Source organism: Callorhinchus milii, unplaced genomic scaffold, assembly GCF_018977255.1.
Source record: "Callorhinchus milii isolate IMCB2004 unplaced genomic scaffold, IMCB_Cmil_1.0 Scaffold3, whole genome shotgun sequence".
NCBI classification, from domain to species: Eukaryota; Metazoa; Chordata; class Chondrichthyes; order Chimaeriformes; family Callorhinchidae; genus Callorhinchus; species Callorhinchus milii.
The window spans coordinates 11,380,935-11,407,720 of NW_024704744.1; the positions used below are offsets into that span (position 1 = coordinate 11,380,935).

The 26,786-nt window shown below is 43.2% G+C and overlaps 1 protein-coding gene across 1 annotated transcript in view; it reads left to right on the plus strand.

Moving 5' to 3' along the window:
• Positions 1-26,227, plus strand: part of LOC103178983 (testis development-related protein) — a 42,236-nt gene extending 16,009 nt beyond the window's left edge. Inside the window, exons 3-4 of the mRNA XM_007894016.2 lie at positions 3,228-3,322; positions 23,329-26,227. Of these exons, the coding sequence (XP_007892207.1) occupies positions 3,228-3,322; positions 23,329-23,665 (432 nt within the window). The 3' untranslated portion in view covers positions 23,666-26,227. The remainder of the gene's footprint in view (positions 1-3,227; positions 3,323-23,328) is intronic.
• The last annotated feature ends 559 nt before the right edge of the window (positions 26,228-26,786 follow it).

Below are 26,786 nucleotides of genomic sequence, written 5' to 3' on the forward strand. Positions count from 1 at the left end.
GTTTTCACAATCGTCATGCTAAAGTCTAACAGACATTGGTGTCTACTTTGCGAGATTTGCTAAAGGATTTGTAAATAGTGATTCTCAGATGCATCACAACTGAATTTCCACTCCAGACACTCCAGAATTTCACTTGAAAGGTAGCATATGATATAGCGCCTTATCTGTTGTCAACATTTCTCACAGTGATTCCCAGGATTTACTGCAGAGTGCAGTGACTATACAACAACAACGACATTGCATTTATAGAGCGCCTTTCACGTCGGGAGGACGTCCCAAGGCGCTGGACAGTGGGGTCGGGACCCGAGCAAGGGGGAAATGGTCAGGGTGAGGGGAGGGAAGGGAGGGAGCGAGGAGGGGGTGGAGAGTCAAGAGGGGAGTTGAAGGCACGGTCAAAGAGAAAGGTCTTGAGACCGGCCTTGAAGGAGGAAAGGGAGGAAGCAGCGAAGGCACTGGTGGATGGAGTTCCAGAGCCTAGGGACTGAGAGGCTGAAGGCCCGGCCACTGATGGTAGGGCGGTTAGGGCGGAGGATGTGGAGCAGACCGGAGCCAGAGGAACGGAGGGTACGGGCAGGTACGTGGGGGGATAGTAGGTCGGAGTGGTTTTGTGGGTGAATGCATTAGGAAATCTGTGCACAGCAATTTCCCACAAACAGCCATGGAGTGAATGACCAATGTGCTCTGGGGAAATTGTTGGCCAGGACACCAGAGAAGCTCCTTTCTCTTTTCGAATAGTGGCATGAGTTCTTTAACATCCACCTGAACAGGCAGCCAGAACCTTGGTTTAACGTCTCAATTAAAGGACAGTACTGCTAACAAGGCAGCTCCCACCATCAGTGCCCTGGAGTGTTAGCCTCGACTGTGAGCTCAGGCTAACATGGGCCTTGAACCCACTACCTTCTGACTCAGTGTTGAGAGTACTGAATAGCTTGAAAATAAAGAATTGCTCCTTTGGACAAGGTACTGGAAGGAAGCCAGCACCTGCAGATCATTCACTTTAGCTGAGTCACTGGTTGACTTCAATACAAAAGGGAAGAAAAATCTACTTTGGCATAAAGTTTGCAATGCGTTTTTTGTGTTGCCATCCAAGCAGTTTTTTAAAATATATTATTTAACATGTAACTGTTCTGTAACTCAGTACTACAGATGGTGTGATCTTTATCACATGTGTGCAGAGGCCAAGATTTCCATATTCCATGGGAACAGTGAATGGTCTTTTGACATTTAAGTTTGTTTACACAGCCAACAAGTTAAGGAATAGTTGGGATCTCATCCGTTTCTTGTTTGGATTGCTGTAACATTCTGTGCAGTGTAACAGTAAGTAAAGGGAATTACCATACCAAGAAGAGCACCACTTCAACGAATCGGAACCAGTTACCAAAATGTGCACTTAGCCACTGACTTCCACAATTTGCATTTAGTTAGTACCTTTTATGTACAATAATGACTCGTAGCTCTTTTCGTGATGGGGATGGATGCCTAGCGGGGTGAGCAAGGAAAGGGGAAATGACTATGAGTATGGTCAAAGAGGTAGGTTTTAAGCTGGGATTGAAGACCAATATAGAGCGGGGCGAGAGGGTTACGGGAGAGGGAGTTCCAGAGGTTAGGGGTGTAGATTTGGAAAGTTCGGCCATCAATGTTGACTCACGAAGGGTGGGGAGCACGTGGAAAGTCTGATTTAGGCAAGCGGAGTGTGTGAGCAGGAGGAGATCGGAGAGATAGGATGGTGTGAGGAACTTCAAAACAATCCACTGAGCAACAGGGAATCTCCAGACATCAAAGGCAACAAATTTCACCAAAATCTGTCTTATCAACAGGTTTGGAACATTGCTCTGTGTAAATTGGCTATCTTAATTACATGGTCACTACTTACAAATATACAGTCACCAAACTTAACCGTAAAATCATATGAGTGCTTTGAAACGTCTCGGCTGTACCACATACAAGCATTATTATCTCAAAGTTCTTTCACAGGATTTTACTGTAACTTGTAGTAATTGTATATTTTGTAGGCAAACACGGCAGCCAATTTGCACACAATGTCCCTCAAAAAGCCATGCAGTGGAGGATTGTTGGTCAGGACACTGGGATAAACTCCCTTCTCTTTTTAAGTTGTGCCATGGGATCTTAATGTCTACCTGAACAGGAAGATGGGGTCTCAGATTAACATTGCATCTGAAGGAAGACACTCCTAGCACTGCACTGGGGTGTTAGCCTATGCTACATGAGTTGAGAGTCCCGACAGGGAACTTGAATCCACAACCTTCTGACTAGGAAGGGCGAGAGTGCTACCAACTGAGCCAAGTTGACACCCTTTCCGTTTACTTTATTTTGATGAAAGGCCAGCACAAAATTCTACGGAAATACTTGTTGAAAACAATGGAATAATCGGGCACCGTTTCAGAAATAAATACAACCGTTAGATCTTAGATCAAACTGGTGTATAGTTGAGAGTCTGTGAGGTGAACTTCCTGACTTCAGATTGAAAGGAGACCGAGCGGAAACATAAGTGGGTAGTAAAGGTGTGGCAACAAAAGATGGGGGGAATTCAATATATGATAAGGATGACAAGAATAGAAAATGCAGATTATTTTTACAAGAACCAGAAAATGCCGTTATCATCTTCTCCTATAGACAAGTTTGCGGCTGAACCTCCTCTCCACAAACACATTCGCATTCACCCACACACACACACCCACACACACACCCACACACACAGACACACACACCCACATACACATACTTGACCAACACATTAATACCCACCCACTCTCACCCACAAAAACACACATTTTTACCTTCAGGCCAGTCAGAAAAATGGCAGATTTCTTTGGTAGATCTTAAATTTTACAGCAGTGCTCATAAGACTGAGACCAAGAGAATTTTTGGGCAAATCTTGAGGATTTTATTGTTATCGACGGTATCAGACTAACACCTGTTTCAATCTGTACTTCTGTGTATGACAGTGCTTTCGGTCCTCTTTCCCTTCCTTACCCCGCTCAGCTGGCACCCCTAGTTTGGGTAACACGCCATTATTGTTAATCACCTTGGGACATCCTCCTGATGGGAAAGGCGCTATAGATATAAATGTATATTTGTATTGTTTTGTTTTTTGACGTTTTAAGAATAGTTGAATTTTACAGTGAGAAGGTGCTGTAGATACATGGCTTAATGGCACACCTGGCAGAATAATTACTGACAATAATGCACTCTTTTGCTTCATTTAGGTTCAAGGAGCAAGTCTAAAAGGTTGGAAGGAAGTAACTTCACTGTTCAATAAGGATGATGAGCACAGACTGCTGACTGACAGTGAGCCTAAGCGGTGAGTAGATTTCTTAGTTTCTAGATGCTGGAAATTAGTTTAAAAAGTTGCTCACTATTTACTAACCATTTTCATTATAACTCCTTGAATACTGCACGTAGTTCTGGTCACTGGTACATTAGGGGGCTGGCCAGGACTTAGAAGCGGTGCAGAGGAGAGCAACAAGGATGATCCCCAGTGTTGGAAGAATGAATTATGAGCAATGACGACTCTTCAGTCGAGAGAGAAATTGACCCAGAGTGGACCTCATAGAGGTGTTCAGAATTTTAATTGGATTCAAAAAGTAAACGTAAATATTTTAGGATTGATCATGACAGTGGAACAAGAGGGAGCCTAGGAAGCCTGTTCCACAGATAATAATAATAATAATAATAATATTATAATAATCCTTGCATTTGATATAGCGCTTTTCACGTCTTCTCGACGTCTCAAAGGGCTTCACAGAATAGACTGTAAAGTGGGTGAAACGCGGCAGCCAATTGCGCACCATCCTATTTAAGCTGCAACAAAGTATTTAAATGCGCGGAGGTTTTACGTCGAATTGGCACCTGCACACCTTGGTGCCCCCGTTTCACCTGAAAATCCCAAGCCCTTTTGGGGATCCAGTCTACCACTGCACACACATACTATTACTGATGCATAACCTTTACTGTGTGACCCACGCTATCACTGTACAGAGGTGATTCATTCTGCACTATGTTTACTGTTTGGATTTTGGCAAGCCTCAAAAAAAAATTCTGTATCATTTATCTTTTCCTTTTGCAACTTGCAGTCCCGTAAAATATTGGTTAGCGCACTTGCCTAGCAAGCGAAAGGACCTGGGTTTGATTCCCAAGTGGGGCGAAACCTTAGCCAAGTTTCCTTACTCCACACGGCTCTGTTTACCAAGCTGTAAGTAGGAACCCGGTGACAAGCCGATTAGCAGTCGCTTTCCAGAGGTAATAATCCCTCAAAAAAAATGTGTTCACTCAATCCACGAATGTTTGTGGGACTCTGCTGTGCACAACTGGCTGCCGCGAATCACCCACAAAATACACAGTCAATTAACTTTCCAATATATTCTGTGAAGCACTTTGAGACGTATCAATGACGTGATAAGGCGCTATATAAAATGCAAGGATTATTATTATTGAATTTAGTATCAAGGAAAAGGTTAGCATGGGCAACAGCAGATTTGGCTGCCCTCTTGCTTTGTTTCAAATTAATCGAACCTGGGTCTTTTTGGAGGTCTGTGTGGATTTTTATTGCTCTTTGAATATTCTCTTCCGTCCCCTAGCTGAATACTGAAACAGAGAGTACTGGTGCATCCAATGGTTCATTTCTCTGAAATGTTAACATAAAGCATGATCAGCATTGACAAAAGACTTGGGAGTTTTTTTTGCAAGAATAATGTACGTGTTCCCAATAGCCCCATAGTTTAATGTTTAGTACACAACAATACAATTTCTCCTGCCTTAAAAACACCACCTGTTACATATTTTTATGGTCTTTCCTTGAATCATGCAATTCCATTTCCTGTCTGGCATTCACTATTTGAACTCCCATATCCTATTATCAATAACTGAATAAAGCCTTTTAACATCAAACATCAACACTCTTGACTACTTGCCAATTGGTTTCTGTGTATTTTCTTTTAGGGTTGCAATACATACAGCAATCAGCAATGCATCCATCTACACATTTAAAAGCATTTCAACTCAATAATATTAGTACTCAATTTTGTTTGTGTGGGAGAACAGCAGAAGATCCATTTGGGTTTCACAGTTTCTAGTATACAACAACAACAACAACAACAAGATTCCATTTATTGAGCGCCTTTCACATCGGGAGGACGTCCCAAGGCGCTGTACAGTTGGGTCAGGACCCGAGCATTGGGGGGAAATGGTAAGGGTGAGGGGAAGGAAGGGTGGGAGCGAGGAGGGGGTAGAGAGTCGAGAGGGGAGCTGAAGGCACGGTCAAAGAGAAAGGTCTTGAGACCGGCCTTGAAGGAGGAAAGGGAGGAGGCAAGGCGAAGGCACTGGGGGATAGAGTTCCAGAGCCATAGTCTGAAACCAAAACCCAATTTCTGTCTCCTCTTTTTTTAGCATTAGGGGTGCTAAACTCGCTCACCAGGGAGGGTTGGATTAAGAAAGATCAGTTTGAACTCATTCTTACAGAACTTTACTGTCCTCTCATTACAGCATCAAGCCACTTCATAGTTGAGTCTAGTGTCCAGGCCTCACCCACCCTCCCTGTTGGGTATTAACAGGTTCAGAGAACGAGCAGGGAATTGGGTTTAGAATGAATGGCTTCTTGGTGGACCAAATAATTTTATGAAAACATGGGCAAAAATTTATGGTTCTTGCGGTGTCAGTCTGGCTCAGTTGGAAGCACTCTTGCTTCTGGGTCATAAGGGTTTTGATTTAAGCCCCACAATCCAATGCATTCATTCGTGAGGGGGAAGCAGTGCATTGTCAAAAGATCTCTCCTTCGGGTGAGACATTAAACCACGATCCAGTCTGCTTGTTCATATGGATGTTAAAGATCCCATGTCACTATTCGATAGAAAAGGGAGCTTCCCTGGTGTCCAGGCCAACAACCTCCCAGATAAAATTGATCATTCACATCATGGCTGTTTGTGAGACATTGTTAATGCCCCCAACTTCGGGAGGAGGGGGGAGGGAGTATGTTTCTGCCCCTCCGCAAAGTTTCTGTTGACAGTGAGTTTGGTGGCCCACCACATTACACTGATGCCGTGGCTTTGGGCTACTTTTGGGCGTCAAGAAGTTGCCGCCGAACACCCACACCAGTCCAGGCAAGTCCGCACCAAAATAGTACCTTGTTTCCAGTGGCTAGTGAGGCGCGATACCTGTGGGCACAGCCATAAATTAGGAAAAATTCAATAAAGAAAAAAGGTTGGCTACCACTGCTTTACTAGATAATCTGTGAAGCGTTTTATAATAATAATAATAATCCTTGCATTTGATATGGCGCTTTACACGTCTTCTAGACGTCTCAAAGCGCTTCACAGAATAGACTGTAAAGTGAATTGACTGTAAATTTGTGGGCGAAATATGGCAGCCAATTGCACAGAGCAGTGTCCCACAAACAGTCGTAGATTGAAGTGACCAATTTATTATTGTCTTTTTCTAAGGGATTATTATTAGGCGTGTGGAGTAAGGAAACTTGCCCAAGGTTTCACCCTGCCGGGAATCGAACCCATGTCCCTCGCTTGCAAAGCAAGTGCTCTAACTACTGAGCTACAAGTTCCACATGTTGGAGTCTTAAGACATGGTTTAAGATATGTTGATAAGGTGCTGTATCAAATGTAAGGATTGTGATTATTTTTATAACCGTTCTAATTGTTAACTTTCTTCTGTCTTGAAATAATTCTAAGTGATTCTCCTGACATTGCTGTTTACAACTCTGAACCTGTGCTCTCTTATTCTGCTACCTTCGAGTATCTGAAAGTATTGTTCAAGGTTTGGTTTCTCAGTTATATGAAGAACGTTGATTTTTTTTGTAAGATCGTCTCTGAAATGTTTCATTTCAAAGCTGAAGAGCCCTAACGATTTAACTTCATCGTTCCTTGTAGCTCATTCCACTAACACAGGGAATCAGCCTTGTTGCTCTTCTCTGTTTTGATCATGTTTTGACCATGACATCAGGTGGATAGCAGGTACTAGAACGTTATATCGACTTTTAAAAAAAGAAAGAAAAAGCCTTCATATGAGGTTCCAGTGAATGATTTCATAGCATTTTGCTATATAAGTTTAATGCAAGTGCTCCCAAAACATCAGCCTATAAACCACAATACAGTTGCTAATAGCATATTAATATTTTTATATTGTTCAATTGCTTCCAATTAACTTTAATTGTCTCTCCAGGTACTGTACTTCCAGCAAACTTGTACCTGCTTCCCCCAGTTGTTTCACGTCACTTTAAAGACCTCACTGGTCCTCCTAATTCCACTATTCACAAGCCCACCTCCCCACCTGCACAAAATTTGGTATACCCAGTCTTTTCCAGGCTCTCATAGAATAATAATCATAAAATCTTACAGCACTGAAGGAAGCCATTCTGTCCATCGTGCCTGTGCCGGCTCTTCGCAAGAGCTATCCAACTAGTCCCACTCACCCACTTTTACCCTATACCTCTCTCAGTAAATCAACTTCAAGGTCCTCCCCCAGAAATCCCATTACATCCCAGCATTTATGTCTGCAACCTTCTCCTACGCAACTCTTTTAATCACTCCCTCACTAGGTCATCTCAGGCCTGCTGCATCAATCTTGCTCCCTTCTGCTACCTTTGGTGGCTACTGCACCCCTAACCTTTGGAACTCATTCCCCGGTCTCCCCCCCCCCACATTCCCCCATTCCTCTGTGTCTCCTCTATATCTTTCTTTAAATCCCATCTAAAATCCTGCCTCTTCAACCATACATATAGTCACCTCACCTCCCCTCCCCCAGTTCGGTGCTCGACCCCAGCCTTGTGAAGTGCTCCAATGCTTTATTCGAGGTGATGCACATGACAGAAATACAAGTTGTCATTGTTGTTGTATTTATATTTTTATGTTTATATCAATATTTTGGGATTCTTCATCTAACATTCCTTTGGAGAGGAATGGAATTGGAATTATCACACTCAAACGTAACTCTAATATGACTCTGCTTTCAGTAATTTAACTGATGCACAAACATCTGAGAAATACAACTGCTGTGGGACCCAAAATCATTACAACCTGACCTAGTGACCTACAATGGCCTTTGGTACCTAGACAAAGCCAATAACACAGATTGTACCCAGTGGGAGACTTATATTCCATCAAACATTCTTGTGTGTTCTCTCTTTTGTTCCTGGTGATAGGTTGGGTTTCCTGTTAAATAGTTGCCTCTTTTCAACTTGTTCAACCTTTTTAATCACCAATCGTAAAACGATTCTCCAGGTGGAGTAATTTGAATAGCACAAGCGTCAATCCACCTCAAAACAGAGGCAGCAGCAGTTTTTTTTGTAGAGAAAGATTTTACTTTTATTGTTATAAGCAGCTTAGTTAAATTCTGAATGTAACACGTATTGTACTATTGTCCCATTGATGGCATGCCAGCCTCATGATATTGAACATGACGTTTCGTTCTAATTCTAGTGCTCACAATACCTATTTCAGAGTTTGTTTTAGCTACTTGTACAATCACAGCAACTGTGACAATGAACAAAAAACATCAAAACAATCCTTGCATTTGATATAGCACCTTTCTCATCAGGAGGATATCTCAAAGTGCTTACAGGGTTTACTGTAAATTGTAGTGACCCTATATTTTATAGGGTAAGGTGAGGTCGGACTGAAATTCCTATCTCCAGTAGGGCTTGATACTTGGATGTTAACTTAATTTTCTCTTGCGGAGAGACTGGGTATAGCATCAGTTGTTTGTCCCTTGGGTTTGAAGATGTACCAAAACTGAATTTGGAAGTGCTGTACTTAATAATAATAATAATTATTACTTAATTGTATTTAGTACAAGAGTTTAACTATATTAGGCGTCCGGAGGATTGGTGTGAGCATCATCAATTTCATGGCAGATCTGTTGCACCCTACTCGGGGCAAGATCTTCGGTAACGTGGATGGAGTGACGAGGAAGTTACTGGTATCAGCTGTTATTACTATAGATTAATCTGCAAAAAAATTCATTGCAGGAAAAATACTTGGGAAAGTTCATCGAAAAAAATAACAGGAAAAATTAATTGAAAATAATATTATGACTTCTTAAATGCCCTGTACATTTTGTGCATCTGTGCTGAACATGAAGAAGATAATTGCAGAGGAATTGATGGTGTAAACTATATAATAATTGATAGGGCTAAAGTCCCGAATGATTCTCACGTGGCTTTCATGAAGATCTTGAAGGTTAGATTTCCCTGAAATGTTAAATTTCAGCTGCCCTGAATATCTGGAAGAGTTCCATTTCTGCCCTTCCCTCAAGCAATTTGGATCAATTTAATGTCTGGTGAAAGCTGGGTTTGTGCTGCAATGGGCTCACTGTGTCTCCTGATAATAAGAAATACAATCTATTATTATGAATCATCTTCAACTATTCTTTCCCTGTTAGCTGCAGATTGCATCCTACTGCACATAATTAAGTCCCAGTGGGTGCAGCTTTATCTTACAGTTTTTGCCATCCACTTCTATCTTTGAGGGTGAGCTTGGATTTGTTCTGCAGTTTCATAACAACAGTGTTTCCTGTGATTTAATTGTTCTCACTCAATGCTGAATGTGTGGCTGTGCAATATCCTACAAGTATAATAAATGTTGCATTAATGGAGGCTTGAGTTCAGCCCCATCCATCCAAGTTACTATGCCCACATTATTCGCTGTCCAAAGGAAGACAACTGAAGCACTGTGTCAATTTCATGGAGATAAATACTTGAGAGGGTCTTGGCTTTGACCACAGTTCTCACTGGAGCTGAGATCTCATAAGTGAGCGTGCTGTACAGAGGGGAATGCATAGAAAAACCTCTGTGTATATCAGAAGCCCATTTGTCAGCAGCTATTCTGATGTGGATGTTGATGGGTTGTTTCCATTTTGTTGGTGAGTCCAAAACAAGAGGGAATAAGTATAAGCAAAGTGGTTAGAGCACTTGCTTTGCAAGCGAGAGGACCCAGGTTCGATTCCCAGATGGGGCAAAACTTTAGATGTTTCCTTTCAGTTATCAGGAAACTGGTTGTTAGTCGATTAGCAGATCACTTTCTGGCGCTAATAATCCCTCCCAAAAAACATATTTGTCACTCAATCCATACTATTTTTGGGACACTGCTGTGTGCAATTGGCTGCCGGTTTCCCCCACAAAATACACAGTCAATCCACTTTACAATACATTCTGTGAAGTGCTTTGAGACGTCTCAATGACGTGATAAGGCATTATATCAAATGCAAGGATTATTATTATATAGCAGACGATCTAAGAGGGAGTTTAAGAGGAATGTTTTCATACAGATGGTGGTGAGAATGTGGAAGATGTTTGGAAGCTGTGGTTTAAGCAAAAGGCATTAATTTTTTTTAGAGAAAATGTGATGTATTGAGGGAGAGGGGAATAGAGTGGGATTCGGAGGGGTGAGGGATTGTATGGAGTATAAAGTCCTGCCTGATTGAATGACTCTTTCTGTGAAATATCTCACTATGTAACTATTTAGCAGTGACACAAGGGGTCGCTTTCTAGAGCCCAACCTATCACCTCATGTTTATAGATAAAAATGTTTGAAAGTTTTGAAAGTTCATTACAAAATTGAAATAACCAGCGGAAGACACACCACAGCAGTTTTAGCTGGATGGATGTCAGTCAAGATATTGGTCAATGACCTTGGGACCCTGAGATGGACCTTAAACGAAGTGGAGCAAATTAAAGGGACCCCAGGATGGAAATCCAGTCCAGAGAGTGGGGGCAGATAGGCTGAAACCCCAACTGTCAATGGTGGATCAGGTACAGCAGGGGACATGAAGCTGTCCAGTGTCCAAATGGCAGCTGTGAAACTTTAATTGAAGCAAACTCTGGACACAAAAATGATGATGGGCTTTTTAAGCCTTGGCTACATTGAGAGTATTTCTCTAACTAAAGATTAGGTAATTGATTTTTTAAAAACAATTGTGTTTCCCTCTCAGCAGCTGAATGACTTGCAGTTACAGGGACGGAGAGCAGAGGTAGCAGGATTATGCCATCTCGTGTTTATGACCTGATAGTGATGACAGCGCTGGATAACATTGCTATTTGAAGATGAGGAATGAAAGCCAGAAGCTGTTTATCTTGCCCCTATGAGACAATTCTTTCAGGATTCTCACCATTGCCTTTATAGGTTTAGAAGATTAGAGACACATTGAACATGTGGATTGTTAGCAGTTAATAATAGATTTCAGGTATACAATCTCTTGCTTACATATCTTATTACATCTACAGCCTTGATGTGGACTTCAAGTCAGTCCAGGACAGCACTTTAGCTTGTCGTCCAGGCTGATATTCCACTGCAGTATTAGGGATGCACAGCAATGCTGAAAGTGCTGCCTTTTGAATAAGATGGTTAATATTCCTTGTCCAAGTGGATGTTAAAGATCCCATCACTCTATTCAGATAGAGAAGGCAGTTTCTCTTGTTCTCTTGTTGTCCTTACCAACAATTTTCCAGATAAATTGACGATTCACTTAATTGGCATTTTGTGGAACTTTCCTTGCTCAGATTTGAAATGTATAGTCACTGCTTTTGACATGAATTAACTATGAATACTTTTGTTCAATGTTATAGATGTGACATCAAATAATAGGATTATTATACTCTGCCATATGCTTAGTATTGGTACGTATTCTAGGTCAGAGTAGGTTGAAATATTGATGATATCAGATGGTTTTCGATCATGAATATCATCGACTATTCCACATTTCAAATATTTTGGTACCAATTTAACTGCACTAACAGAGGCCATCCATGATCAAAGTGAAGCAACGGATTAACTTACCAAGGAAATCAACTCATGATGGGATTTAATACTGTCACCACCCATTGAGACTCAGTTATTTATATAGATTGTATGGAACAGAAAAGGCTATGGCTTACTTTACTCCATTGGTGAGCCTGTTGCCTTCCTGATCGTAACTAATAATGCAATTTCGTGTTAGTGATTTAGTCAGTTTTAAAGCAGAACTTAACAACCAAGCTATAGTACAACAACTTCTTGCATTTACATCTTCGAGCCCCTCACGCAGGGTAGCGTCCCAGAGCGCTCTTAGTAGAACCCTCTTATAAGGCAACCCTTACAGCATTCATTTGCTTATAAATGCAGGTGCTCTATGGATTCACCGTTTATTGTGCTTGGACTAGTTGGCTTCCAGCACACCCACCAACAGCTTCGGTTGACAGATTGCTGCCAATGTCACTTTATATCGCTCATGTGGTTCCTGTGCAGAAGTCCAGGAGGTGACATCAGCAGTGATCCGATGATCTGGAAGTTGCTCATTTTTGAGCGTGGGAAACTTCCTGTTCACAGCATGCATGACAAGTAGGAATTGTTGTCTCTGGTGACCTGATGACCTGGACGTTGTTAATTTGTTAGGGCAGAAAGCTGGCCAGGTTTTTGCGTGCTTGAACGGTGGTTGATCAGTGGACACTATTGATTGGACCTTGTTATAAGACGATTTGAACTAGTGTCTTACTACAAGGTGGGGGTTTAACTGTATTTAACCAAATTTAACATGGTTGAATTATAAGTTTGTTCATTTATTGTAAGTCCATTTCACAGAGGCAGAGGATAGTAAATTCTAAAGAAGCAGCCAGTAAATGATGACACTTTCCTTTGTAATTCACACACTAAAAGGCTCCCAGCTGCCAAAGTCAACATTAAATGAAGCTTTTACTGAGACTGAATGGATCTTGGTTGTGATCAATATCCCTTTAGATGTTGTGAGACTCTTATTCCATTAAACTGTGTGAGTGCAACTTTGTTGCATTGAAATGGAGTGAAATAATAATAATAATAATAATCCTTGCATTTGATATAGCGCTTTTCACGTCGGGAGGACGTCCCAAAGCGCTTCACAGAACACACTGTAAAGTGAATTGACTGTATATGTGTGGGCGAACGCGGCAGCTAATTGCGCACAGCAATGTCCCACAAACAGTCGTAGATTGAAAATGACCAATTTTTTTTTTTTTTTTATTATTGTTTTTGGTTTGGGAGGGATTATTATTAGGCGTGTGGAGTAAGGAAACTTGCCCAAGGTTTCGCCCTGCCTGGAACTGAACTCAGGTCTCTCGCTTGCAAAGCGAGTGCTCTAACCACTGAGCTACAGGACTCCACAAATATCCTTTATGGGATAAAACTTGGATTAAATAGTAAATATTGGTGTTGCTGAAATCAGTGCAGTCAGCACCCAATGGTAGCAACTTATTTAGTTCAGTAACCCTGAAAATGAGTGTCATTTACCTCTATGACTTATATACAGGATATCTTTTTACAATTTTAAGGGTATTTTTTGGCACCGGATATAGAATTAAATATACTTGGGGGGAAATTTGCGATATATCTTAACCCATTCCTCGTATTAAATAGTGTAAGAAATGATGTTGAGGAACACTGGAAATTTGCTCAGTATTTACACTCAGCCACTTACCCTCTGGACTCAGCGTCCTGCTCCCAGCCTCTGCTCCTATCCAGAGCTCCTCCTCAACAGCTCATGACATCCTGTTTTTTTTTATTCAAAACGCACAGGAAACCAGCTTTTTATAGTCAACCACTATATATAGTTAGTGTCCTACTGTAGATGTTGAAACAGAGTTTAACTCCAAACAAGGACTTCAAAACCATCCGGTTTTCTCAGCATCCCCATTGTGTCTGTGTGTGTGTGTGGTGGGGGGGGGGGGGGGGGGCGCGCCAGTGATAGTTTATATAATAGTTTGCAAACAGTCTTGAACGTGACTCATTGCAATTATATTGTACAAGTTAGGAAACTGTTTATTGCTGACAGGTGTAAAATCGGATTAAGGAATTGCCTTCTTCCTATTAACCATACCCATGTGTGCTCCAGTGCATATTGTCATAGTGCCTATACTTGGAAGCCCGTCAAACTTTTTATCCATAATTGTAATTGTGAACTTTCAAATGTTCCTGAGGAATTCATGGTGATGCCCAACAGTTACTAACATGATAATAATGCTTGCATATGATATAGCACCAATAATAAAATAAAATAAAATAAACTGTGATTGAGATACATCAGCAACTGTAAACACCAGTGTGCATAGCATCTAATTATGTAATTGACTGCTTTTCCATGAAGTTTTGCTGATAACCAAAGCTGGAAAAGTTACAAATGCTATCTCTGCTGAAGGTTAGAAAGACCTGTCACCTCCACAAAAGCATGGTACAAATTCATATTTTGCTCATGCCCCTTGTCTTCCACCTTTTGCATACCGACTCTTATATCAATAGTGCTGCAATTAGAATAGAATCCCTCCAAAAAAAAAAATCAGTCATTTTCAATCTACGACTGTTTGTGGGACATTGCTGTGCGCAATTGGCTGCCGCGTTCGCCCACAGATATACAGTCAATTCACTTTACAGTGTGTTTTGTGAAGCGCTTTGGGACGTCCTCCCGACGTGAAAAGTGCTATATCAAATGCAAGGATTATTATTATTATTATAATAATGTCAAAATGTCTCAGAGCTTCACAGGGAACTGCTGTGAAGTGCTGTAACTATTTTTTTTGGTCAGCTAGGTGTCTGAATCCCATCAACATGCTTAAGAGTATTCAAACCAAACAGAGTTCTATGTATCCCTGTGTCTGGAATGGACATTCTCTCTGGAGAGACGCTTCCTGTTTTCCTAATTCCAGACAAACAGATTGACAAGAGCCAAGGCTTTGGAACCCCAGAGTGTGCTTTAGGGCATTGCTTAACCAACTAAAAACTCATTGCTTGCTATTGAGAACACCATCTGGCAAATGTGCACTGTTCACAGGAGCTGAATGAGAAGAATTCTTGCACCCAGTGACTGGTCTCCCCTCCAAGGCCTACCGATGAACCAGGCTGGCTGCTTTGTCATCAGCAGTGCCTGGAGTACTACAGACCTGCTGGTCTTAAGAAACTGACTACTGAGACTATCAGAGAGGTTTGGTTTGATTCTGTCATTCCATTGCCAAGCATGTCACGTTGGAGCCAGTTCAGCTTCCCACTTACCTCTCCTCTCCCCCAAGAGGATAATCAATAGTTTTGAACTGCAGCTTAATGGAATCTCAATGAACTAGTTTGTGGCAATTGTGTACCAACAATCTAGTGAATTTACATTTCTGCTATACATTTGGTGGAGGCAGTGTTTGGAAGTTGGGTCCTGTGCTATGTTGATGTTATTGTTGGGGGGAGGAATTCTGAAGCTTTGCCCAGGGGTTCAGATCGTCCACCTGTCTCTCAATGCAGAAATCGTGCATTGCATTATTGGAACTTAAGAGGGAGGAAACGGTGTTAAAAAACTTCCGAAAAAAGGAAACCCAATTCACATTATCCAGTAAAGAAAATTTCCAACTGAGTTAGATTTCAATATAATACACATTGATTACCAGGAAAAAATTTCATTACAAAAATTTCAAAATGTAATAGAATGTATTAAATGTTTTCAAATAATACAACAGCAGACTCTCTCCATTAAGGTAAAGTGTAATTGTCAATGTGTTCATATGTTTAACTTTCTCCCACTTCCTAAATTATATAATAATAATCTTTCCATTTCATGTAGGGCTTTGCACATCAGGAGGGTGTCTCAGAGATTCACGGAATTTATTGTAAAATGGAGTGACTGTATTTTTGTAGATGATCATGGCAGCCAATTTGGATACAGCGATGTCCTATTAACAAACGTGAATGACCAATTTTATTTTAGCGGGATTGTTGACCAAGACACTGGGGAAACTCTTTTCAAGTAGTGCCATTGGATCTTTAACATTCATCTAAGTAGAAAGACAGGGCCTCAGTTTAACGTCACACCCATAGGCAATACCTTCAACAACGTGCTCAACTCCAGCATTGAAGTGTCAATCTAGTTTCGAGGAAGCTTTAGTCCCGCTGTGGGACTTGATCCCACAACCTTCTGACTCAGAGGCAAGAGTCCCACCAAGTGAGCCAGACTAATAGGTCACATCCAATATAATCTCAAAGAATCTCAGCATGACATTATTACCAGTGAACTTGATTTGTGTTTCTGCCATACTCTCCTGAGATTATATTTGTTATCACACAGGTGATGCTTAAAACAGTGAGCAGAATAGCATGAAATCTTCATTGACCAGAAAATAATCCTCTTATCCCTTCTAGCTATGGAGAAACCTTTCTGGAGTACAGTAAGTGTAGCATTAATATATTTGAAAGCTGAAGTATTGAACAATTTGTAGTACACTTGGGTTTATCTTTCATTGTTGTTTCTCTGGGGCTTCTTACAACGCTGAGAAATCATTCCATCTTAGAATTTTAGCCACCATTTATTAAATCACTGATATTGATACCTTCTTGGAGCTCTCTGCAGAGCTAATGACAATTCTTTGTCTATTGCAAAGTATTACTACTAATAATAATCCTTACATTCGATATAAAGCTTTGGGACACTACCCCTCATGAAGGGCACTATATAAATGCAAGTTGTTGTTATTGATGCATTTCACATCAGCAGAATGTCACAAAGTGCTTCACTGGATTTACTATAAAGTGTAGTGACTGTGTATTTTGTACACAAACATAGCAGCCAATTTGTGCAAAAGCAATGCCCTACAATCAGCTGAAGAATAGGGAAATTATTTTGGTTTGTTTATCTGCAGCTGATGTTTTTCCAACAGGCCTCAAAATAATGACTAGGGCATCTAAAAGTGCACTCCAGTCACGTGACCCTTGGCAAAACTCCTGCCAAGGGAATTTTCATTTCTCCAGGGAAATCCACTTTCAGTGTGCCGAGTCGTGTGAATTTCAGTTTGTTCCCGATTTCTCATCAGGGTTAAAGTCTTGTCATGTGTGGTACAGGAGAATCTTTGGTGAACACACTGTTTGTATCTCTCTACTTTTATAATCTTCAGTTTTAAAATTGCGCCAAATTGTCACTGGTCACATTTCTAAGGTTCTGTTGTGAATAAACACCATGAAAAATGATACATTTCTAGGATGAGAATGTCGGTTTAAGGCAAGATCCAATCCAAATCAATCAGATAATGTTCACTGCAATGGAATGGAAAGGATAAACTTATGTCAAAACAAAAATATGTCACTTGTAAACCAGCTGTAATCCAGTCAGGTTGGATGTCAAGTATATGATGTGTGTACTTGAAACCCAATTTGTTTTTTCTTTTATTTCAGTCTGGGATTAAATTAGGTGTCAGCCTGGCTCAGTTGGTAGAACTCTCGCCTGTAAGTCATGAAGTTGTGGCTTCAAGTCCCACATCAGCAGTTTGAACTCGTATAGTCCAGACTGACACTCCAAATACAGCTCGATACTGCATTGTTGGAGATGCAATCCTTTGGATGAGACTTCAGGCTCCGTGACCCATCCCCATCCTTGCCCAACTCCACTGGCTTCCCACAAACAGGGGATACAGTTCAAGATCCTGGTCCTCATCTTCAAAGCCCTTACCTCTGCGACCTCCTAACCCCCTACCATCCTGTTCGCTCCATCCGTTCAGCGGACTCCGGGCTGCTTCATGTCCCCCACCTTGCTCACCCCACTATTGGTGGGCGGGCCTTCCATCACTCTGCCCCCACCCTCTAGAACTCCATCTTGCAGTCCCTCTGTCTCGCCCCCTACCTTGCCACCTTCAAGACCCATCTAAAGACCCTCCTCTTCGAGCGTGCTTTTGATCTCCCTGCTTACTCCCCTGCCCTTCCCCACACCAACCCCCGGCTCGGGTCCGTAACTCTGTCTGTCCAGCGCCTTGGGACGTCCTCCCGACATGAAAGGCACTTTACAAATGTAATTTGTTGTTGTTAAGCTGTTAAGGCAAATCATAAAGATCACGTGGCACTATGCGGAAAGAGAAGTGAGTTTCTACAACACAACAAGATTTCATTTATAGAGCGCCTTTCACATCGAGAGAACGTCCGAAGGTGCGCTGGACAGTTGGGTCAGGACCCGAGCAGGGGGGAAATGGTCAGGGTGAGGGGAGGAAAGGTAGGAGCGAGGAGGGGGTAGAGAGTCGAGAGGGGAGCTGAAGGCACGGTCGAAGAGAAAGGTCTTGAGACCGGCCTTGAAGGAGGAAAGGGAGGAAGCAAGGCGAAGGCACTGGGGGATAGAGTTCCAGAGTCTAGGGGCTGAGAGGCTGCAGACTCGGCCACCGATGATAGGGCGGTTGGGGCGGGGGATGTGGAGCAGACCGGAGCCAGAGGAACGGAGGGTACGGGCAGGGAAGTAGGGGGATAGTAGGTTGGAGAGGTAGGAGGGAGCAAGGCCGTGAATGGCCTTGTAGGTGAGGATGAGGATCTTGAATTCGATCCTCTGGGGGATGGGGAGCCAGTGGAGGCGAGCGAGGGTGGGAGTGATGTGGTCCCGAAGCCTGGTGCGGGACAGTACACGAGCTGCAGAGTTCTGAATGACCTGCAGCTTGTGGAGGGAGGTGCCGGGAAGGCCGGCGAGGAGAGAGTTCCCATAGTCCAGCCTTGAGGTGATAAAGGCGTGGACCAGAGTTTCAGCAGCGTGAGGGGTGAGGTAGTGCCGTAGTCTGGCGATATTCCGGAGGTGATGGAAGGCAATGCCAGTTGTGGCGTGGATATGAGGGAGAAAGGACAGCTCAGGGTCGAACAGAACCCCGAGGTTCCTGACTGGCTTTGAGAGGTGGAGAGTGCAGCCTTGGATGCTGATGCTGTCAGCGCCTGAGGTGCGGAGGCGCTGACGCGAGCCAATCAGGAGGGTTGAGGTGGGAGGAAAGCGGTGGAGGAGGATAGCGTTGTCGATCGTATCGAATGTGGCCGATAGGTCGAGAAGGACGAGGAGGCAGAGGGAGCCCTGGTCGCAGATGGTCAAGATGTCATTAGTGACCTTGATCAGGGCGGTTTCTGTGCTATGGGCAGCACGGAAACCCGACTGAAGGGGTTCGAATAATGAATGGGTGGAGAGGAAAGAGCACAGCTGGGAGGCGACAACTCTTTCAAGGACCTTGGACAGGAAGGGGAGGTTGGAGATGGGCCGGTAGCTTGATAGCTGCGACCCATCAAGGGAGGGTTTTGTCAAAATCGGAGTGATGGTGGCAGTTTTTAGGGGAATGGGAACAGAGCCAGAGAGGGACAGGTTGATGATGTCTGTGAGAAGTGGGGCAAGGAGGTGGAGCTGAGAGATAAGGAGTGGAGTGGGGATGGGGTCAAGGGAGCAGGTGGTGGGTTTCGGGGACAGGATGAGGTTGGTGACAGAGGATGGGGAAACAGGTTCGAAGGTGCGTAGGGGAGGATGGTTAGGAATCGGAGTGTGGGAGGGAAAGGATGGGGAGTGAGGGGAAGTTGGAGGGGCAGTGACCGCGGAGCGGATTCCCTTGATTTTGGATTCAAGGAAATCCAGCATCTCCTCGCAGTGAAGGTTGGAGGAGATGACCTGCGCGGGGTGGTGGGGGATACGGAGGAGTCGGGATGTGGTAGAGAACAGAAACCTGGGCTTGTTCTTTGCCTCCAGGATTATCCTGGAGTAGAAGGACGACTTGGCCGAGGCTAGAGTGGAGCGGTAGATTTTGAGGAGGTCCAGCCAGATTTGTCGGTGGACCATTAGGCCAGATTTGAGGCAGGTGCGTTCAGTGGCCCACACCTGGCTCTTCAGTGAGTGGAAGTGGGTGGTGAACCAGGGGGAGGAGCGAGAGTAGGAGACAGTACGGGAGGTGATGGGGGCAAGAGTATTGAGTGTGGAGGAGAGGGTGTTGTGGAGGAGGGTGAGAGCAGAAGAGGGGTCAGTGAGGGTTGAAGGCCAGAGGGAGAGGAGTTCAGAGGACTCCAAGGCAGTGGTTAGGGATTGTAGGGGTAACTTCTTCCAGGGGCGGTAGAAGATGGTGGTGGGTCTGGTGGAGGTGGGGAGGGGGGTGGAGGTGGTGAAGGAGATGAAGTGGTGATCGGAGACGGCCTTGTCGCTAATGGTGACATCCGAGACACTGAGGCCCCGGGTGATCACCAAATCGAGTGGGTGGCCGTGATTGTGAGTGGTAGAGTTGATGTGGAGGGAGAGGTTGAGCGAGGAGAGCGGGCAGGAGAAGTCCGAGGAGATGGAGCAGGAGGGGTAAAGTGCAGGTTGAAGTCGCCCAGGATGATGAGGCGATCAGAGCAGAGGCAGAGAGATGTTAGGAGGGTAGAAATATCGGAGATGAAGGTGGGAGAGGTTTTAGGGGGCCGGTAGAGGAGGAGGATTTTGATTGCGAGAAAGGAGGGGTGGGAGAGGGTGAGGTGTTCAAAAGAGGGGAAAGAGCCAGAGGAGTAGGGGGATAGGGTAAGTGGTGTCCTTGAGATAAGGGCTACACCACCGCCACGGCGGTTGGGGCGAGGGATGTGGTGGGAGGTGTAGCCGGGTGGTGTGGCCTCCGTGAGGGGGAAGGTGTCGCCTGGGGTGAGCCAGGTTTCCGTTAAGGCCATGATATCAACACTCTCATCAAGGATGAGATCGTTGATGATCAGGGCCTTGTTACAGAAGGAGCGGACGTTTTGTAGTCCAATGTGGAGGGAGCGGTTGACAGAAGGGTGTGTGGGGAGGGAGGGGGTTCCAGGTTGTGGGGCAGGGGTGGGGTAATGGGGATGAGGGAGGAGAGGTTGGCTCCCCGGGTCTGTATCTGGGGTGGCTGGTGAGGGTGGTGGGGAATGGGGCAGTCGGTGTGGCTGCTGCTGGACAGCCAACGCCGAGTGCCACGGTGAGCCCGGCGGAGGATTCCCAGGCTGGAACAGAGGGAGGTTGTGGGAGGGTCAAGTGGGGATAGAAGGCGAGGGGCACGGAGAGAGAGGAGGAGAGTTGGAGAGATGCAGAGGGGGGAGGGTTTCGGCGGAGGGAGGATGGGGGAGGGAGGGGGTGAGGGTCAGAGCGGCAGCCATAGTGCGCACGTGGGGACCGGGAGCGAGCGGTCAGGTGGATGGCATTAGCCCATAGGCTGGGGCTGGGGCAGCCAACCCAACAGGACCATGGTGGTCCCTGATGCAAGCCTTGGGGGGGGCGCAGAGGTTTTTTTTTCTGTGGCGCGCTCACACTCCTGAAACTAAACTATGACGTCAGCGGTTAACCTGCTCCGCACTCTCCCCCCGCCCCGAGCTGAACTCCCTGCCGCCTCGAGCTTTATACTACCTGAAAAGGTAGGCCCAAGCCCCTCCCCGCGCTGTCCTGCCGCCGCTCCCCGCTTGGCAAGTGTTCTTGCCAATAATCCTCCCCGTCCACTACCCTAATTTACTGCAGTAACTAATTGTTAAATTAGCCCGAATAAATTAATATCAGAAACTGCTCCCCTGAATTTTACACTTGTATCCCAAGTTTTCAAGCTTCCTGTCTGTTACTTTATTATAAAAAAAATTTGGAGAGTCAATCCACAACTCTTTGTGGGACATTGCTGGGTGCAATTGGCTGCCGCGTTTTGCCCACAAATATACAGTCAATTCACTTTACAGTATATTCTGTGAAGTGCTTTAAGATGTCACAAAGACGTGATAAGGTGCTATATCAAATGCAAGGGTTATTATTACTATTAAACAATCCCTTAGCTAAATTGGTCATTCACTTTGTGGCTGCTTGTGGTGCATTCCATTCGCCCACAAAATATAGTCACTACACTTTACAGGTAAATCCTGTGAAGTGCTTTCAGACACCTTCCTGACATAAAATGCCCGATATCAAATGTAATTACTTTTTAAATATTTGGCTAACTGTGTGCTCACCCGGCTGTACTGCTCTGTGGGCCACTGACTGGTATGGCCATCTGTTGGCAGCCCTTTTCTGTCTGCGCACGAAAAAGGCACATCAAAAATCAACCTGATTACATCTAAGATTTCAATATCAATCTTCATATTGTTGCCTTTTGACAGATAAAAACAAAAGCTATAACCCTTGCATTTGATATGGTGCCTTATCATGTCGTTGAGATGTCACATAGCACTTCACAAAATATACTGTAAAGTGAATTGACTGTGTATTTTGCAAAACGCGGCTGCCAATTGCACACAGCAGTGTCCCACAAACAGTCTTGGATTGAGTGACCATATTCGCGTAATTATAATTAAGGATGGGGAGGGGGAAGATGACTGAAAACACAGTCAAAGAAGTAAGTCTTGAATCAAATGACAATTGTTGGCAGTTTCCCCCACCTCCGAAACGGATGGTGAGAGCAAGGAGGAAGGGAAAGTAAGAAAAAGATCAAAGGGAAGAAGGTATTAGATGCAGGTTTGCAAAAGCCGAGGCTTGGGGACCCAGACTAGACTGAGTGTTGAGGTACTGCTGGAGTTTAATCAGCTATAACCACATTGCTTGGCATTGAGAATATTGTCCGGAAAGCTTTCCCCTGCTTATCCAGCTAAGAAAACCCTATTCATTTAGGGCTTTTGCTTGCAGGATTAAAGGAGCCGGGTTGGAAGAATTCCTGCTCCCATTGAACGACCTATCATTCTAAGTATTGCTGATGAGACACGACTGAAACCACCAGAGACTTGATTCAGAACATCCCATTGCCTTAGAGCCAACTCAGGCCCAAGGAGACCCCATTTATCTCTTCTACCCGTTCCAGTATAATCATACAGAGAGAATGGGAAAGAAGACATAGCTGAAAAAAAGACGTGAGCGTGAGCAGAATTAGTGTGCGGGTCAATGACACAATATTAAAGCATGATGTTTCAGAAGCATTATTACTGCATGTTGATTTATATTCAACATTACTGTTCGCAAACTGTAAATGTGCAAATCTGATCAGCCTAAGGTAAGAGGTTTCTGTATGAACACTGTATAAACAGTGGAATCTCCTCTGGTCTAAAGGGTTAATGGTTATGTTGTGTATGAACAGTGAAATGATGTATTTGTCTATTGCACATATCCAAGGCCATATAGCAAAACTTGGCAGCAATAATAGCAACAGAGCAAAGCAAATTATAACAGCCTGAAGTTTCTATATATCATTAGAAACAAAGGTGGTTGGGTTGTGGCCCAAACAACCAGTGAGTTCTGCTGAAAGTCTTAACTCTAAGATTTTGAGGCCTGAAATTCCACCTATAGTGAACTATTCCAATAGTGAACCATTTTTGTTCATCTGAACTCTATGCCACAGGTTATTTCTGCATCCGAATTCTCTGCATTAGAATTCTCTGGTTTACATCAGAAAGTTCTGCATCACAGGCAATTCTGNTTTTTTTCTATTGAGCAAAATATAAATTAATCACTTCAAAATTTGTCCCTTTGCTGTGTTGAGCATTACAGGGCAGTTGTGAAACTTATCAGTCCATCGTATAACTGTAAGTAGTTATTGGCTACGATATGAAGGCAGATTGAAACAAAATGTTCGGAGTGAATATAATCGTCTTTGTTTCTTTGCAGAACTGCTGTAAAACTAAAGGAAGAAGTCAAAACGGAGAAGAAATCTAGCTTCTGGGACAGTTTAGGAATAAAACAGAATGCAGCCAGTAAGATTCCCTTGGAGGCAGAAGGTTGGGATCCGCAACTCATCACTGAGAATCCCAACGATGATCCGCCTGACTCCGCAGCCTGGCCTGACTGGGCGAGTGAAGCCAGCAGCGGGTCCAAATACACAAGCCTGGACAGTGAGGAAAATACAGGCAGCTCCAGGTGGAGCATCATGACAGCGGGGAAGCTCCCTGGAATCAGGCGACGCAGCAAAGGAAATCTAACTGATCTCTGGGAGGAGTTGGAATAATGTTCAACACACAGTTCTCGTTTTTAGTCCAGGACTCAGTGCCCCGTTTTCACCTCGTTGCATTTATCTGTCTCTTGTAACTTCCTGTGGAGTTCATCTTGTTGCTTTTAATTCTGTATGATTTTAATGCACAAGTGAAGAAATCGGTGCCTGATCACCACACTTTTGATTAAGTTGAAGAGCCAATTAGCCCTTTTCCATTATGTGCCAGAATTATTCCAATAAATGTAATTATGTTTTTTTTCAATCCAAATGAACTTTCGCTGTAGATTGTTCCATCAGTGCTCATTATCTGTGACTATTTGACACCTGTTGAACTGAGTGCCTAAAAGGAATTCTATTTATTTATATTTTTATCATAGGTTTCGTTTTTCCCTGTTGCTTTCTCTAGCCGTGTTCTTTCCTCCATCCAGAAGGAAAGGATGGTTGAGCTTCAGAATGGTCTATGGTCTCCATTGACTACAATCAGCCAATAGGTGTGTTTTTGTAGGACTGGACAGTACTTGACACTTTATTGTCTCTCTCGCTCTCTTTCTTCCCCCTACCAAAGATGGAGCTCTGTAGTACGTTGCTTTTTCCAGCCTTGTTGAGAATAAGCAAACACCATTCAATAAAGTGATGTTGAATGTCCGCCGAAGCTACGATTTGGGCTCCCAACTATCCTGTTGTGGAGTTCAATGATTCACCAGATGAGCTCCTGGACTATGCTGCTTAAACTGTTAATCTCTAATGAATGTGCCTCCACCATTATTATTCCAAACTGAATATAAATAATTATTTTAAAGTGGCTATTTTTGGGGGGGGAATTCTGTAGACGTTTTTGATCCTGCAATAGCTCGAGTCAAAGCCATTCTGGCTTTGGAGAATGGTGTGAGATGCTTCATCTTGTACAGCTCATATTTTCATAGTATTAGAGAATCAATATTTTAAATTCCTTTTTTCAATGACCCTGATCCGCAGGCAGTGGCATAATAGTATATGCGTTGTTTACAAAAAGAGCAGCTTTTCTCTCCTCTTCCTGAAGGCAGTGGCTTATGCTGTGAACAGATTGCAGGTGGTGGTGACATTAATACTATTCTACATGTGTGAGCCAAGTTGGTGTTGAAGCCATGGTGATGGTGGTTTCGAAGCCTGATCATCTGCTCACTAAATAATCATTTGTACAAAATAACCAGATAGAAATCAGTAGCAGGACTCGAGCCCAATTTTCTCCCCTCCCAAGCATTGAGACATCTAGCTGTGACTTCTGATTAGTGGAATCTAGTTTTTTAACAATCTGAGTCCTGAATATTGTCAAACTGCTCAAAGTTAACCCTTCAAATACTGAAAGCCTCTTGCTTTCAGATTACGCTTGTATTTTCTTTTGTATAATATCCACAGAAATGATTTTTGTGCAGATTTGTAAAGATGAACATTTTATAAAATTCAAACAGAGAAAAATATATAGAACACCAAATGAATAATTCCTAGAAAAAGCTATTAAAGAATAATAGTTTTGTTAGATTTCAAACACGCATGAATGTTATTCTAGACCCTGCAGAACTAATTCATTCACAGAAGGTTCTGCATAGAAAGATGTGTGATATTAAATTAAATCATTCAATGAGAAGATATAATTTACAAGCAGCAACGTGAGTCAATTTATTGCAGATCTCCTGTGGAAACAAATTGAATAACTCTTGATGCAGTATTGTTTGCCCAGTGCATGTGTTCCAGTTTCATGTTGTTTTGTTAAATTTAAAACACTCCTATTTTATAGTAATGATAATGACACACGGTGGCCTTTATCTTGCATGGATCATTGTTCTATGAAGTAGTGCCATGGTTACCCCGGCAATGTGCTGGCTTGATAGCGCAAGGCAGTTTTGCAGTTACTGTAACAGCTGTGCAGCATCAGAGGGTTTTGTTTGTGGGACTGACAGACACCGGAGGCAACTCAGTGGCAATTCCTGCTGCTGATAACCAACGTTTCTTTCAGCTGCCTATGATTTTCAGGGACGTAATCTAAAATGGGCCAGTGATCTTAACATTGGGATTTAAATTTAGAAACTTCTCAGATGTGAAATATGAATTATCTGGATGTGCCAAAGGGAGATGCACCACCCCCTGGTCTCAATATTCTCAATAGCAGATTGAATGCAGTTTTTCACTGCTGATTAACGCTATTGCAGCACAGCTTGCTTTTAAGTAGAAAGCTGCGATGTGGATATGAATGCAGAATCCAATTTCTCAGAGATTGCCATTGAGACATGTTGGGGGGAGGAGCAGAACCTCCAGTCCAACTGCAAACTAAACCCCAGTGTCAGTAAATTCCGCATTTCACATAATGAGACAATTGGCATGTACTTTGTGGAAAAACATCTTCAATCGGAGTACAAAAATGTTTGGAATAATCTACAATGCAAGATAATTGAGGACAATACAATACATTGGGATTATTCAAAATACCGTACTACTCTATGAGATGCTGTGTGCTTTGGTGAGCCCAGTGATTCATCCCTGACTTATGCTGTATTATTTTATGTTTGCCAAATTTCTCAAATAAAATAAAAGATGGTTAAAAGCAACAGTATAATAATGTAGGTTTTCATTCCTAAACCAGATTCTTCCTTCAAGATTTAGTCTTGTGAAATTAACCAATATAAAACGGTTAGATTGCAATGCCCTCTGTTCAATTGTACAAAAATGAATCTTTTTTTTAAAACATACAAAGTGTAAGTACTAATTTTAACCTTTCAGGGTTGGAAAGAAACAGATTGTGGAGTCCTGTAGTTCAGCCGTTAGAGCATTCGCCTCGCAATCAAGACCTGGATTTGATACCCGGCAGGGCGAAATCTTTCCTTACTCCACACGCCTGATAATAATCCCTCAAGAAGAAGAAAAGCAAAAAATAAAATTGGTCACTTCAATCCACGACTGTTTGTGGGACACTGCTGTGCACAATTGATTGTTGCGTTTCACCCACAAATATACAGTCAATTCACTTTACAGTATATTCTGTGAAGTGCTTTGAGATGTCTAGAAGACGTGAAAAGTGCTATATCAAATGCAAGGATTATTATTACATTATTGTTACAACACATTAACAAGCTATTAGGCCCATCAATCTTGCACCAGTGTT